Here is a 17,381-nt window from a genome sequence, read left to right on the forward strand (position 1 = left end):
CGAATGGCAATTATAAAAGGGAGGTTTTAGTTTTTTAAACTATAATTTTATTTACTTTATGTGTTGCTAGTTATACAAATACATCAAAATATTTTAAATTAAATGAGCGTAAGAATTGATGTCCAGTTTCAGGGTCGATTACCCCACTGTGCGTCGATGCAACTATAGTCGAAGATATTACATTTCATATATGTCGCACAGGGGCCAAAGTTCAAATTACCCTGTGAAGACGTCATAACCGACTCTACCAAAATTTATATGTGATATCCTCTATTTTAGGTAATAAATGAAAAAATAATAATGTTTGAGTCCATAGAGGCAACTGTCCTCTGACCTCTTTGCGATATGCCTAAACCGACTCCAATCGGGACCAAAATTTATATGTGATATCTTCGACTATGGCAGTATCGACATGGTGATTGCGGCTTTGGATATCTGATGTAAAATTTGCTTCCTACATTTGAGGATCACCCTAGTGAACATAGATACATAATATGTATGTATATTTGTTTAAAAGTAAACAAATAAATAAATTTTAAATTACCTTATTAATAAACAATCCCTCGCATAACTTTCTTTCATAAAAAATTCATTGCATTTCTGTTTTTTTCTGGCTTATTATAAATATTTATGTACATAAATTATTTCTAATACACATATATTTTTGCTTGTTGTATTTTTCTTTTCCAAAACAAAGGTATTTGGCCTCCACGCTCTGTTCTAGTTGTACCACACCACGCATTGTTGTCGGTCTGCTCTTTTGGATTGGCTACTTCAACTCTGCCTTGAATCCAATCATTTATGCTTATTTCAATCGCGATTTTCGCGGCGCTTTCAAGGAAACGCTAAAGGTAAGTTTAAAGTTTTGATAAAAATTATTTTTAGTTTGCAGTGTTGATAGATGCTGCTTGCCGCTTGTAAAAATAAAATGCACTTTTTAATTGGAAACATGATGTCGAATAACTCAATAAATACCTACATGAAAAACTCATTTATTATAACACCAACTGCTATTCCTAAAATGCTTCAAACAATTACTTTTACACAAACAACAACACTTGAATAATTGTATATACTTATACAACTTACATATGTATATTTTTATGATTTTCAACTTATAAACGTGTACATATGTATAAAGAACGAACTACATATGATAGGAATAACGAATTTGTATGAATACTACATCCTACGAATGAACTGAACGCCTTTATAATTTTGAAGTACGTCACCTTAAAATATGTGCCAAATATCAGCAATTCAAAATGAGCACCTTCATCTTGTCTCAAAGAAGTTTGTCTAAGCACTCCGGGGCCAGCTATCAGAAAAATTATTTCCTATTATTTTAGATTTTGCTTGGACCAGGCATCGAACCTGAAATCAAATAAGTAGTTGTATGTCCATCTTAACGAACAAATATTCCTCTTTTTTGAATGAAGGCGCCAAGGTGGGTTTGTGGGTAAGAGGCGAGGCGTTTATTAGCAAGAACTCTCACTCAGCCTCAATTTGCGATTGCTGATCGATTCTCTTATTAATGTCTATTCAGAGACTATCTTTTCTGATAGCTAAGTAACAATTAAAGCACAAATCTACTTCGAAAATAGTTATGTAATATAGACTTACTCTGTTTGGGTGCCAGACCATTAAGACATACCGGGCAATTGCGTTGCAAATGAATCGACGAGAACAGCAAGCTCAGTACCGCTCTTAATGCGGGCATTCCTCATTTATGGTTGAAAAGTAACTTTATAGAACAGGCAAATAGGTATAAGATGATCTGCAGAGCTCATGTGCTGGATAAAAAGAACTTCTGACCGAAGTTGGATAAGTTCCTCCTCCGCATGGAGTGGTATGATTTCCTACTCGGCACTACGTGTTAAGTATAATCCGTTTGCAGTCAAACGCTATCGTAGCTGCCGTGATGTGGAGGAATCAAAAGTGTAGAAACGCACTGGCGAAGGCTCGTCGACGTTCGTCCGCTAAGATTTTGTGCGGTTAACCAGACCACGGAATTGTCTTTAATTTCTTGGGCAAGAGGAGGAACGCAATAAGTGTATAAGTTAGCATCTAGCGTCTAACCTATCCGAAGTACATCTTTAATTTTAATGGAAATATTTGGGAAAACCTTCCCCTATTACACACCGATAATCATCACATTTAAAACTTTCTTTTTACGAACTTCCGCAAGTGGCTGTTCAGTAAGAAAGCGTAATTTTTGGCTGCCAAGTGTGAATGACTCAGTCGATAGTACAACTTGTTGAGATCTCGTTGTCTGATGGCTTGAATCCGGTCCACAGCCAATCGTTTTCGATAACTGGACTTTTTTCATGTTGTATTATTTGTTCAACTATTAAAAGGTATACATACATATTTTTCAACGCTTTACCATACTGCAGTAAGAAATAAGCTACTTTACTGTTTTGCTAGTCCATTTTCATCTCGGAAAGTCAGTAGCCTTTTTCAAGCATTTAAAGCATTAACAAATCCGGTCTCATCAGACGTTTTATTATTCTGTTCATTGCAAGTATAAATTACTTGACGGTTCCCAACCGTAGCATAAAACCAGAAGCTGGTACAATGTTAACGGGGGTCCGTTTATAAAGAAGGCCGGCTGCTACTGGTGAACAGATGTTGCGGACTTTAGTGTAGCGTTAACCCAAATAAGTGGGAGTGGCTCTCGTAATTTAAGGCTCCACAAGAGTTTGCTACAGATGCTTCGTGCATTGATTGCTCATTTCGCTCACGGTGCTCGGACGAAGAGTACAGTACACTAAATATGGCCGATGCTAGAAGACACTTTAAGATTACCTATGAGAAATAGTAGATAATAGCAGTACTTAGAAGCTTACATATTGACTAAAAATACTTGCGCATAACTACAAGAAGACTTCAAAACTACTTAACATATTCTGGCACAAACATAAACAACATGATTGGTTTTACTCGATTGGTACATAATATTTAAATAATAAAAAATTTCATGTATACTTACAAATGTATGTAGTTAAATATATTTATTTAACAAGTACATATTTGCATTTTCTTGGACGCTTCTATTAGTACCGACAAGTAATGAAATTTCAAATCGAAAAATGGTGGGTATTTATAATTAATAACTTTACTGTTACGTAAACGCTGTAGTAGACTATACCTAACGCTGCACAACATAACTAAAATTAGAAAAATTAATTAGATAGACATAATAGAATAAAAGTGAATATGAGAATGCAATGCTTTGTACCTGCAATAGTGCTGATTTTTCTGTTCTTTACATTATTTGTTTGTTTAGCCTATTAGTTAGCAAAACTTTTGTTGCTAATGAAGAACAAAAACTATCAAGGCCTTAATTATTTCTTCTATGAACCCCGATACCACATTCCTTTGAACTTGTCATCGCACGAAAAACTATCTAAATAATTAGATAATAATATGTAGTTTAAATTATCATTCCCTATTCTGCAAAATTTTGCTCTAAAAATCACAAAAATTTACTTTGGTAACCATTTCAATTCCTCATGTTGAAATACATATCAACATATCCATTGCTGAGTTGAAGATTGATCTATCTCGGCCGCCAGTTCGAAAACGATAAAACGATGTAACTCCAAAAGCTTTTGAAGAACGCTTTACTTCAGAATTTGGTTGAGAACGCCCTAGCTGATATAGGGCGTTGTTCAACCAAATTCTGAAATAGGGTGTTCTTCAATAAAATTCTGAAGTAAATCGTTCTTCAAAAGCTCTCTGAGATAGGGCGTTTTCGAACTGGCTGCCGAGATAGGTCGATCATCCACTCAACCATCGATATATAATATCGGTCATATCAATAGCACCCCCATTTCAAAGTGATATTGCTTGCCAATTATGTTTACATATGTATTTATTTTTAGGAGTTTTTAGTTAAAATACAGTTCTGTCTCTAACAAAACCCATACTAACGCAAGTTTAAATCTTTTTATTCAGGTTTTATTAGAGAATGAATTGTGTCTTAATTGAAAATTCTTAAAAATAAATAATTAAACGTAAGTGGTAAACAATATCACTTTGAAATGGGGATACAATTGATGTGACCGATACTATACATACTTATATACGTATTCATTGACAGCTTATGTCGCAAGTCTTTTATATGCAATTTGCACGAAATGAGTTTCTAATATTACTATCCATTTTCGCCTTAACTCTCACCTTTGGTGTACATATACAAAAAAATTAAATATGACTTTACTGTCTTTGATGACAGTTACATAATGAAGAAATGGATTCTTATCTCAGAAGCACGTTTTTGCTAAACTGCAGCTAAAAGAGTTTGAATATACATACATATATACTATGTATATACATCATATTTGCATACATATTACAGTAAATTACAAAAAAAAGATAGATGATGGTGCCAAAACATGAACTAAATATGTACTCCAAAAAAATACTTACAAAAAGAACATTTGAATAAGTTGGGGAAAGCTGAAAAAAGGAGAAAATTTCCACAGGATTGAACGAAATGCCATAAGAAATACAATTAACAGAAAAATGGTTTAGCGTAGCAATTGTCAGAATTCCACTGCAGGTCGGCTAAATACATGATTCATTAATACAAGGTTAGCAAGGTACATTGAACAGGTAGTATCAGTAGAGCAGCTGATTTGATTTATTTTCAAATTATTTGGTCTCGAAAATGTCAAATATTTTTAATTTTTTCTCACGAAAATTATAAGTTGTNTTTTGTAAATTCTAATGTATTTGCAGGAAATCTGGCATTTTAAACGAAATGTTGAACGTAATATTGATATATCTACGTGAATTACGTAATTTATGTGCTATTTAGCAGTATAAAAACTTCAAAATGACTCAAACTTAAAATAAGACTACTATGAGATTGATGTAAACATCTAATTTAAAAACAGTTTATGTTTTCATCAGTTAAATATGCTTCATATGCACATACAACTAAACATATTTGNTTCAAAATGACTCAAACTTAAAATAAGACTACTATGAGATTGATGTAAACATCTAATTTAAAAACAGTTTATGTTTTCATCAGTTAAATATGCTTCATATGCACATACAAGTAAACATATTTCACGAAAGCTTATACTTCTATTTCACACCAAAGCTACACTGTTTCTATGTAAATTTACAAAGAAACAACACGGTGCAACTGCTAAGGGAGCGGTGCGAGAGAGACAACTGTCAGTTTATCGAACCTTGTATTATTGAATCATGGGCTAAATAGTCTAAAAAAGTACTTGTTGAAGAATTGGTTGCGCGTTAAGGCCAGAACGAGACAGCGGCAGTGATAATGTTTAAACACTGAGGGGAAAAATGTCGTCCTAAAAATAAGAGAAAACTAACTCTATTTAAATATAAGGCATTTAAATATTTCATTCTTGAAATAAGAATTTCTTACTCGAATCGAATATGACGCTCCTTTATTATGAGTACGAGTATTTAATTTTAAGAAAAAATACCATACTTAATATAAGATTTGATAAGTTGTTTCCACAGCCTACCTCCTTAACCTCCTCGGTGAGTTCTGCCTTTACTCTTTGTTTGCAGGAGGTTATANGCGTTAAGGCCAGAACGAGACAGCGGCAGTGATAATGTTTAAACACTGAGCGAAAAATGTCGTCCTAAAAATAAGAGAAAACTAACTCTATTTAAATATAAGGAATTTAAATATTTCATTCTTGAAATAAGAATTTCTTACTCGAATCGAATATGAAGCTCCGTTATTATGAGTACGAGTATTTAATTTTAAGAAAAAATACCATACTTAATATAAGATTTGATAAGTTGTTTCCACAGCCTACCTTCTTAACCTCCTCGGTGAGTTCTGCCTTTACTCTTTGTTTGCAGGAGGTTATATGTTTGCCCACATTTTGAGCAGAATTAACTTCAGATATTTCCGTATAGGACAAATTGAAACACAAACACTTGATACTGAATGTCTTTTTTGGCAGTTCTTATTTGTAATCAAACAACCGTCAAAATTCACTCAAAATATTCAATATGAACGATTGTGTTTTACAAAAACAAAAAAACGCTACGCCAAAGTGGAAAGCAGTGCTGCCAAAAAGTATACAAGTTGGAAAAGTAACAAATGAAATGTGTAATCAGCTAAATCTGGGAGTTAGAGGGCTATGTCTGTTAATCTTTTTTTTAGATTTTGGCAGTCAAAATTTCCGATAGCGAATGTTGGAATTCGTTTGCTGATTCTAAAAAGTTGTTGATCTTTGATCACGGTTGGCATATATAGGATTTAGCTAANGAATGTCTTTTTTGGCAGTTCTTATTTGTAATCAAACAACCGTCAAAATTAACTCAAAATATTCAATATGAACGATTGTGTTTTACAAAAAGCTTTTTTTCTATTTAACAAATTAAATGCGGCCAATTTGAACGTAATATTAAAATTTTCAGTAGTTTAAGTTTTTTTTTTGTTTTGAATTTTACATGAAAAAAGGTTCAGTATTCGATGGCAAAGTGTTCAATACAGCCAAGCTTGCCATAGCTATGTACGTTGCTGTCAAAGCAAAGCAACTTTAAATCTTTATATGGCCTGGAATTTTATTCACAAAAATCCATAAAATACTGACAAAAATTATATAATAAATCTTATTATTACAAAAATTATTTCTACATGTCTTAAAAGCTGTACTGCAGATTACTAAGTTTCTATTTCCTATCATGAAAGTTTTATTCATTGAAAACTGAACCATTCGAAATATTTCAGTAAAAATGACAAAAATTAGGTCACTATAACCTAAAGTCTTCAGACCACTGATTGTTCAGATATGAGGTTCTACTTTAAAACTGCTGAAACCGAGCAATTATGTTAGATATTTTCTAAAGAATTATACAAAAACTATTAAGAAAATCACCAAGATCGGTGCTGTATAAGCTACATTTCCTATACCACTGATTGTTTAAAAGCAAGTGGAATTGTGACAATCGCTACGCCAAAGTGGAAAGCAGTGCGGCCTAAAAGTATACTACATGGAAAAGTAACAAATGAAATGTGTAATGAGCTAAATCTGGCAGTTAGAGGGCTATGTTTGTTATTATTTTTTTTTTAGATTTTGGCAGTCAAAGTTTCCGATAGCGAATGTTGGAATTCGGTTACTGATTATAAAAAGTTGTTTATCTTTGATCACGGTTGGCATATATAGGATTTAGCTAGCAGACTTCAAGGAGCACTAAGTATTAAATACTATTTTTAGGAACCGGCAACTTTAGGCACAAAGATCTAAGAATAGGCTATGTGCTTTGTTAGCGGGTATCGAATCCTTTTTTTTTCATTTACCTCAATTAGAAGTTTTGGCTCACGAACTGAAGTTCGAAAATCGAAACCTATATATTTTTAACCGACTTTAAAAAGGGGGAAGGTATCAGTTCGTCGGAATAATGTTTTTTTTTATGTACATATATGTATATACATATGTTCGCGGTTAACTTTGGACCGTGGGAAGCGTTTTTGGNGATCTAAGAATAGGCTATGTGCTTTGTTAGCGGGTATCGAATCCTTTTTTGTGCATTTACCTCAATTAGAACTTTTTGCTCACGAACTGAAGTTCGAAAATCGAAATTTATATATATATTTAACCGACTTTAAAAAGGGGGAGGGTATCAGTTCGTCGGAATAATGTTTTTTTATGTACATACATATGTTCGCGGTTAACTTTGGACCGTGGGAAGCGTTTTTGTCAGTGGTCCCCTACTTATTTGGTTTAGTTCCGATCATTGAATCATGATGGAATTACTCACAAATTTCTATATTGTGAATTGAAGTCGATTGTTTCTTTTTTTTGCTCAAAAATTACTTGTTTTGGAAAAAGCTGCATAGGTACATATGAACATAAGTAATATAAGCTACAAAGAAAATGCATCTATGTATATTTACTTAAAACAATTTTATGGAAATCTAAACTCATCAAAATTTTCTAACTCGCAGATGGCATTTACACTTCTAAAACGTTGTCTTACACCATCCAAATGCCAAACACAACAACTTAACTAACTAAACCTACCGGCTGGATGGGTATGCAAACAATTTAAAACTTCTTTACTTCCAAATATGTATATATAACTAATAGTTACTTTCCAATACTATTTACTCATGNGCAAACAATTTAAAACTTCTTTACTTCCAAATATGTATATATAACTAATACTTTCCAATACTACTCATAATTTTTCCTTAACCGTAGCTTTCACCACTTCACTCCTTTTATACTCTGCTTAATGCGTATGATGCTGAGCTTCTTTCTCTGTGTTATTTATTAATTTTGTGTTTCAGACATATTTGCTATAACAGCGACATGCCGACACACGTATTTACATACATGCAGATCAAATTACATAACGCACTAGCAAGCATAACAAAATTCTATATGCAAACATATAGCTACATAAGTAGATATTAATGCATGAATGCATCTTGAATTCAAGTGGTTTGAAATCAAATATTGTGTTTCCTTTCGATTTTGTGCACAATGCTTATATTTAGAAGATAATCCAAAGCGATTTTATGTATTTTATTTTTTCCCATATCCTTTATTGATTTTTTATATGTTTTATATGTGCGTTTATTGTTTGAAATACATATTCGCTTGTTAGCTGAAAGAATATCCTAAGTAAAAAGAAAATCTGGAAAAATTGATGCAAAGGTTTTAGTCAGTTATTTTTCGCGGATCAAATAGAAATGACAACTAAGAAGATATACTAAATTTAATCTTAGATATAAAGCCACCGCTAAAGTTTTTCGGTGCGAGTTTCAGTGTGCAGTTTTTCAGTCAAATTTAAGCGTGATTTAAACTAAGTTTAAACACCCAATCTGGGTGGGTTAAACCGAAGTTTAAACTATTAGCTTTTAAGTGGTATATTTGTATTCAGTTGGCAAAATTTAGATGAAATATTAGGAAAAAAATTAAAATTCTTTGCGAAATACGTGAAAACAGATTAATTTGTAACATACATACAGTGGCGGCAGATATAATAGACTCACTGTACTTTGATTTATTTTACGTTTAATATTTTTTATAAAAGCCTGGCTAGTTATACAACAAACACCATATAAATCAAACTATGCATAAAAATTCGACAAATTTTCCCCAAATTTTCAAACTTTTTATTCAGAATTTTTAGAAAAATTTTTGGTATTCAGTTTTGTAACCCATTTACTTTTAGTATAATAAAGTGCAAATTACATTTTGGCTACAAAATACCGTTGATTTTTAAGAATTTTTTGCTGACACGCATTTTTTCATACAAAGTGTGCTCGACAAGTTTTTTATATGGAAGAGAATGCCTAGTATCGTCAAAATAAAAATTCTCAAGAATCAGCGGTATTTTCTAGCCACTTAAAACACACACTTTACTAAAACTGAATGGGCTACAGAACTGCATACCAAAAATTTTTCTAAAAATTCTGAATATAAAGTTTGAAAATTTGGTGAAAATTTGTCGAATTTTTAACCGACTTCGAAAAAAGGAGGAGGTTATCAGTTCGTCGGAATATATATTTTTTTGTTTTTTTTTATGTAAGATAGTGTCTCAGTGATCAGTGAGATATATATATATATATATTTTTTTTATGAGAATTAAAGTCGGTTTTTTTTGCTAAAAATTACTTGTTATAATTTTTGTTCAAAGTTTGAAAGGCGGATTTAAATGATCTTGTTGTTTAATTACCTGGGCTTTTATAACTACTTGGCCTTTTTATTAAACATAAAATAAACTAAAAAAATATAGCCAAAACTCCTAAAAGTACGACGAGTCTATTATTTCTGCCGCCAGTGTACGTTAGATGAAAATAGTGCATAAGAAAATTAACAAACGCCACTTGCATAGGACAATTTGGTCGGGNATATATATATATATATATATATTTTTATGAGAATTAAAGTCGGTTTTTTTTTGCTAAAAATTACTTAAAAATTACTTGTTATAATTTTTGTTCAAAGTTTGAAAGGCGGATTTATATGATCTTGTTGTTTAATTACCTGGGCTTTTATAACTACTTGGCCTTTTTATTAAACATAAAATAAACTAAAAAAATATAGCCAAAACTCCTAAAAGTACGACGAGTCTATTATTTCTGCCGCCAGTGTACGTTAGATGAAAATAGTGCATAAGAAAATTAACAAACGCCACTTGCATAGGACAATTCGGTCGGGCAACACTGTAAACTTTCAGAACTTTAAACGCGATGGTATCAAAAGTAAAGATAAATGGCTGAAGTTTTGTATCTGCATAAAGAAAAAACAGTGTTGCTCTTCAAAACAACTAAACTATGAAGCAGTTTTAAACTCGCACCGAAAAACTGGTCAGTAGTTTCAACTTAGTTTAAACCAGTACTAAAAAACTGACCCTTGAAGTGGGTTTTTTTCTGTCGTTTCTGACATTCTTCCAGCCAACAAGCTGTGTGTACTATGTGTACTCATAGATGTGCGTATGCATATGTATATTTATTTAGACTGACTTATGGCCAATTTCAGAAGAATATTTAAACGGAATCTAAGTTAAAGTTTGAATTGCTATTTAAATGCCATTTAACTTTCATTGGGTTTCAAATCAACTTTATTGAAATATGCCAAACAAGTTGCAACACTATTGCTTGTTCCTTGAAATTGTTGTTGTATTTGCTTGTTTGCTTACATTTTGTGCTGAAGAGCTAGCTGATCGTTGTTTGGCAATTTCGATAAAACCACCTACCTATCAATCTTGGTTGTTTGGTACAAACACAGGGTTGCATATCTCATATTTAAATATCCAATATTGGCCGTTTAAGTGCAGATTAAATGTGATCTGAAAATGAATTGTTGAAGTTAATCAACAATCTCTACTTAAATATTTCATCTGAAATTTGGCCTTAGTATAATATATATTTACCTACATTTATTGTATATAAGGGTGTTTCATTGTTTAAAATATTTGATGGCACAATGCGCCTTACCCAAGTCTCAGTGATGTTCAAGGTTACATAACTTGACTCGTTTTTTTTAAATCTTTAAATGTTAAATAAATATTGGAGAATATAGTTTAAACCAATATTTAAAAAATTAAGTCTACTTGGGATGAGGAATATTAATTACTTACTTCATTCATAGCAACTGCAAGGAGCTTTGAGCCCGAAATTTCAAAAAGAAGATAAACAGAAGTACTTACAATGAACATTTCCTCGTTAAGTCCTCTTAAAAACACGTACCGTATTGCTCGGAAAGTTGTACTGATTCAAATAAAGACTGATTCAATTTGACAGGAAATGTTCTTAATGATTTAAACACGAATTGCAATTAGCGCTGGTTTGTTCCTCGTACATCGGATCAATATGGAAGGAGTATCGTTTTGTACAGCGAGTGAAATTATCTAAATACTACGCGGATACTCATCCCCTTTGCGTTATCGATTGCTAAATTCTATGAATCGTTTTTTTTTGCTGTAATGTGAAAAGGAAATATGAACAGGAAATAATGTTACTCATACGCTATGTAACCACGCGCAGTTCAAACTTAATAGGAAAACCATTTATTTATATATAGTTGCTCAGTCATACTAGGACGTTAGGGCGATCTGTAGCAGTACAGAATTGAGTTAGATATCAAATTAAATTGCAAGCTGCATAGGTTTGTCAAAAATGGTCAGATTTTAAACCGGTTTACTAGGTCCAAAAAATACGAACATTTAAAGATTCGCTTAAGGTATTATGAACATAATTATATTCAGCGTCTAATATATGGTACAAACTTTTTTTTGCTTTAAGCAATTTTTTCGTCAGGACAGCTTTTATTGTTAACCCTGAAGATATAGATAAAGTCACAGAGACTCAATCTGAGAACTATTTTGGGATTTTCGGGATTCACAGGACATATCGATATAATAGTCGATATTTTTATCGGTTTGGTTATCGATATTTTTGTCGATTTTGTTATCGATATTGTTACTGATTTTGCTATCGATATTTTCGGAACTTATCGATATAAAAATCGATATTTTTAACGATTTTGTTATTGATTACTTATCAATTTTACTATCGATTTTGTTTGTTATCGCTAATTTGTCAATTTCGTTATCGATTATTTATCGATTTTTTTATCGATTTTGCTATTAATATTTTCATCGATTTTGTTATCGATATTTTTATAGGTTTTTGTTATCGGTATACTTATCGATTTTTTTATCAATTTTTTAATCGATCTTGCTACCAATATTATTATCGGTTTTGCTAACGGAATTTGAATCGAATTAGTCATCGATTTTGTTATCGATATTTTTATCGGTTTTGTTATCGCTATTATGTTGGATATTACTATTTATTATGTTATCGATAGAGTATAAAGATAAAAATGAAGATAAAGGAAAACAGAATAACATAATTGTAATTAGAACGAACAAGGGCAGAGGTAGGGATCTAGATAGAAAAAATACAAAAAATATAAACCTAAGGAAAACCGTTGTATGTACATATGTATTTATATTGGTTATGAGACAAAATAGATATGTAACGTATGTAAGTTTCACTTCTCCAGTATGGCCCAGGCGCACTTACTTGTTTTTATAACACTTGTTGGGACAAATTCTATAAATCCGTTGCATATATTTTTAAATTCACTGAGACTTGAGGCGTAAACAAAGTCTGGAAAACGTTTTCATTTTATGTTTTGCCTTATAAAATGACACACCTTATATATATATTCAGCTATGATATCCCTGAAGGAGAACATAACAATTAAGAGAAATAAAAATAAAATACTACTTCCTTTCGGTGCGCAAGTTTATAGTTTTTGTGCCAGTTTGGGTAACTTTCTTTACGTTATAATTCCAATTAATTGTGGTTTCCGTTTTACCAAATAGTTTTGTCTTTTGATTGCCTCTTTCTCTTTTCGTATGCGATTCTAAATTAAAGACAAAGCGTGAGAAAAGTTTGTGTTTTTTTTTTGAAAAAAATGAAATCACCATAACTAATTGAAAAAAACGCTTCAGAGTACTTTGTTTACTCAATATATTCACCCAAAAGTTGGGACTTCTACTGCCGGGATATCAATATGTATGTGAGTTTCGAAATTTATGCGTATGTGTTTGCTTGTACAACNTATACTTATCGATTTTTTTATCAATTTTTTAATCGATCTTGCTACCAATATTATTATCGGTTTTGCTAACGGAATTTGAATCGAATTAGTCATCGATTTTGTTATCGATATTTTTATCGGTTTTGTTATCGCTATTATGTTGGATATTACTATTTATTATGTTATCGATAGAGTATAAAGATAAAAATGAAGATAAAGGAAAACAGAATAACATAATTGTAATTAGAACGAACAAGGGCAGAGGTAGGGATCTAGATAGAAAAAATACAAAAAATATAAACCTAAGGAAAACCGTTGTATGTACATATGTATTTATATTGGTTATGAGACAAAATAGATATGTAACGTATGTAAGTTTCACTTCTCCAGTATGGCCCAGGCGCACTTACTTGTTTTTATAACACTTGTTGGGACAAATTCTATAAATCCGTTGCATATATTTTTAAATTCACTGAGACTTGAGGCGTAAACAAAGTCTGGAAAACGTTTTCATTTTATGTTTTGCCTTATAAAATGACACACCTTATATATATATTCAGCTATGATATCCCTGAAGGAGAACATAACAATTAAGAGAAATAAAAATAAAATACTACTTCCTTTCGGTGCGCAAGTTTATAGTTTTTGTGCCAGTTTGGGTAACTTTCTTTACGTTATAATTCCAATTAATTGTGGTTTCCGTTTTACCAAATAGTTTTGTCTTTTGATTGCCTCTTTCTCTTTTCGTATGCGATTCTAAATTAAAGACAAAGCGTGAGAAAAGTTTGTGTTTTTTTTTTGAAAAAAATGAAATCACCATAACTAATTGAAAAAAACGCTTCAGAGTACTTTGTTTACTCAATATATTCACCCAAAAGTTGGGACTTCTACTGCCGGGATATCAATATGTATGTGAGTTTCGAAATTTATGCGTATGTGTTTGCTTGTACACCACCCTTAGTCCGCACCAATATATGTCACTTACCGCTTTAATATTTCATGGTTGTTGTTATTTTTTTTTTTGCAGTCCTGCTGCCCATACGACCTCATAAATTGTCGTGTCAGTGCGGGCGCTGACTTACCGCCATACATCAATTCGACCGCCTCCTCCGAAATACATATGAACATTATACGCACGCGGCAATATGCCACGGCGTCATCGAATCAGCTGCAAACGCTTTACCAAAATTGAAAGCAGGACACACCGATGAGTATTAGTTAATATTGAAAGAATGTAAGCCAGTGGTGATAAGCAAGAAATTAAGTAAAAATTCATACAAAATTCAAGAATGATCCTGTACGTGCGAGGAATAAAATCCAGCAACCCAATCAACTCAGCCAAACAAAAAAAGCAACCAAAGGAGCTCGAAAGTAAACAATAATAAATATATTATGTCTAAGTATGTGTACATATACATATGTGTAAGTAGGATGTATGTGGTTTGTTATTAGAAATAATTAGATAAATAAACAAAAATATGTTATTACATGTAATGTACATACTACTGCTTAGCTTATAAGAAATTATAATTTAATTGAGTAAAGACACAACTTAGAAAATACTCGTACATACATACTTGGTAATACTTAGAGTTAATACTAAGAGCTAAAAATATCTAGATACTATACAAGAATGATAGAATACTGTGGTTATATACATGTGTATCTATGTATTTGTGAGCATAACTAATCATAGTTTAAGTAAATTCGAGGATTTGGGTACTGTATCGTAGTAAGTTTTTCGAGAATAACAGACAGCAGTTTATAAGCTACAAAATATCGCGACAATCCCACAGAATTGACAAAGCCTTGAAAGATATAAGCTAATAAAATACCTGCATGAATACTAGCATACATATACATACATACTTACATACATTCAGAAAAAGAAATGTGGAAAAATGATAGAACATTTATATGCTATGATTAAATATAATACATAGAGTTCTGAGCGTATTTAAAGCTTCGTTGATACAAGTTATACCCTACATATGAAAAAATACGGAAAATAAGTTTTTAAACATATTGAACTGCTGCCTTCTTTATCAACAATACCCACGGAGCCTGTGTACATTGGGTTGCAACATTAAAAAATGTGGTATATTTTGTGTATTGCTCCCTCCAGAATATTATTTATTCAGAAACAATGTATATGTATAGGTTAGGTTGGTTAGGTTGGTGTGGCAGTCAGATAACAAACTCACTTAGACTTTGCAGGTCTATTGCGATACCGCTGCGAAGCACGGAACCTCAGTGACTATTTTTCATAGAACTATTTTGATGCTCTTCTAAAGCGTAGGGCTGATTTTATTCCTACATCGGCTAATTCTCTAAGAGAGCCAAAGAAGTGCCTAACTAAAAAAAAACTTGCTCTGCTCTTCACCAAAGTTGGGCTAATGCAGAAGAAGTGCTCGACTGGTTTTTCCTCTCCCTCATCTCTGCAACATCTGGTATATTCATGGGAAAATGTTCCTACTCTCGAAGAGGGTCGACTAGATAGCCAATAACTGGTTACATAATCCATGACTACTGCAATATTCTTTCTTGAAAGGTTGAGAAACTATTTCGTCGTTTTCTTCGCTATTTGTAGCCATAGTTGCTTGGTTGATCTACAAGTGCCCTCTTTTTGCTATGACTCGTATGCATGCGCGTTGAATATGTTTGTTCTAACGCTTTTTATAGACGTCTTTCTTTCTTTTTTCCTCTTCACTCTACTACATCTTCCTTATTACTAATGTAAAATTTTCAGTTTTAAAAAGTTCACTCTCCATTTTTGCGATACCGTCGCCTAAAAAGTTTCATTTCAAAAATATTCACCAAGGAATAAAATTCCCATCTTCCTCCTCACTATAACTCATTTCAAGAGCAATCAATTTTGATTTGTTCTCTTTTCGCCACTCAAAATATTACTCCTCATAAAAGAGCGTTCTGTCTCTTCTGTTCATCTAGCTTTCGTCGCTCAGTTGTTTTAAGCGTTGAGCGCAAGAGCGCTTATTAAGCAATCCGTTTATTTATGCCCTAAATTTGATGCGCCGCTTCCTTGATTGGTTCTCAGAGATTTTTATTGATTTATTCTTTTCTCTTTTACCGGTTTCTGAATTGAAAGCTTGGCGTAAAAACCGGGTTTGTTGTTTTTCTGTTTTAAAAGTAAATCAATTAAAACTAAAGCAAATAAAATACATTTTTTTTTTTGTTTTTATCACTCTGAATTTAGAGTTGCAAGTTCCAACTTGGAACTCAGCGAGACGCAAATTTCCACCTCTAGATCCATTCCGCAGAATTTGTGACGAGTTTTGAGGATATTAAAGAAATGTAGCAGCAGCAAGTCCACTGAAACCTGTAAAATTTTGAAAGTGGTCTGCGAGAAAAAAATGTTTGGCAACATCTGTCACCATTGTCAACTACGACCACAGACTATCAAAGAATTAAGACGTGTTTGCCACGGTCGTCCCATATTCCAGCGCCTCTAACAGAGTTGTTGAAAGACATCAAGCCTTATTTATTTAGAGATTTCTAGCAATAGAAAAGCGTGATGATTTCTAAAATCCTACAACAGTTCTCATCTGGTCTATTTACGAAATAAGAAAATGTTTTCGGTTTAATACTTAATAAAATTTTGTATACTCTTGCGGATCGAGAAGAAACCCAGTAAGGACTCTACCATACAATTGATGGGATTTAAGACCGACACTTCTGACAGAATGAGCCGTTATTCGTTAGTAGATCGATGTAGAAATTTTTACTAGGACCACAGGCAAAAAATGACCATCATCTGTTACTCTCATCAATACATGTGATTTCCTATTCCTCTCACTCTCATGACTCGACAAAAACTTTCAAGAAGGTGTTAGTAAAGAAGACAATTTTTCCCCCCATTGTTGTAGTTTTAGTCAGCCTCGTCTTTCCGGAAGGCTAAACTTGCCCTTGTAGCAATCAAACGACAAAGATGAGTCATCTTAAAATCGCATATTTTAAACTTAAGAGCTCACCTTGCCTAATTACCTGTTTAACCATTTTTTTATCTTATTCTGAACATTCTTCAAACATACATATCCATTTCTTCAACAATTTTTCTCCTGTAGGGTATAATAAAAAATATATACATACATATACTACATATGTATGCACATAAATACTTGTATATATTTTCACATACATACATGCATTCAAAGCATGCAAAACATATCCTTTGTTGTAAGAATATGAAAAAAGCAGAGAACAAAAAAAATATATATATATTCACAAGGACAAAAACGAAACAATAAAAGAATACAGAGATATACATAAATATACATATACGGAAATGTT

The 17,381-nt window shown here is 32.3% G+C and overlaps 1 protein-coding gene across 1 annotated transcript; it reads left to right on the forward strand.

Moving 5' to 3' along the window:
- Nucleotides 1-697: 697 nt before the first annotated feature.
- On the forward strand, nt 698-15,414 carry LOC108375929 (octopamine receptor beta-1R-like; the record flags this gene model as incomplete). Its single annotated transcript, XM_017632089.1, has 2 exons — nt 698-851; nt 14,101-15,414. Coding segments are annotated over 2 exons (319 nt in total), but the record flags the coding sequence as incomplete, so codon positions are not given.
- Between the last annotated feature and the right edge of the window lie 1,967 nt (nt 15,415-17,381).

This window comes from Rhagoletis zephyria, unplaced genomic scaffold, assembly GCF_001687245.7.
Source record: "Rhagoletis zephyria isolate East Lansing unplaced genomic scaffold, Rhagoletis_zephyria_1.1 Rzeph_scaffold_09631, whole genome shotgun sequence".
NCBI classification, from domain to species: domain Eukaryota; kingdom Metazoa; phylum Arthropoda; class Insecta; order Diptera; family Tephritidae; genus Rhagoletis; species Rhagoletis zephyria.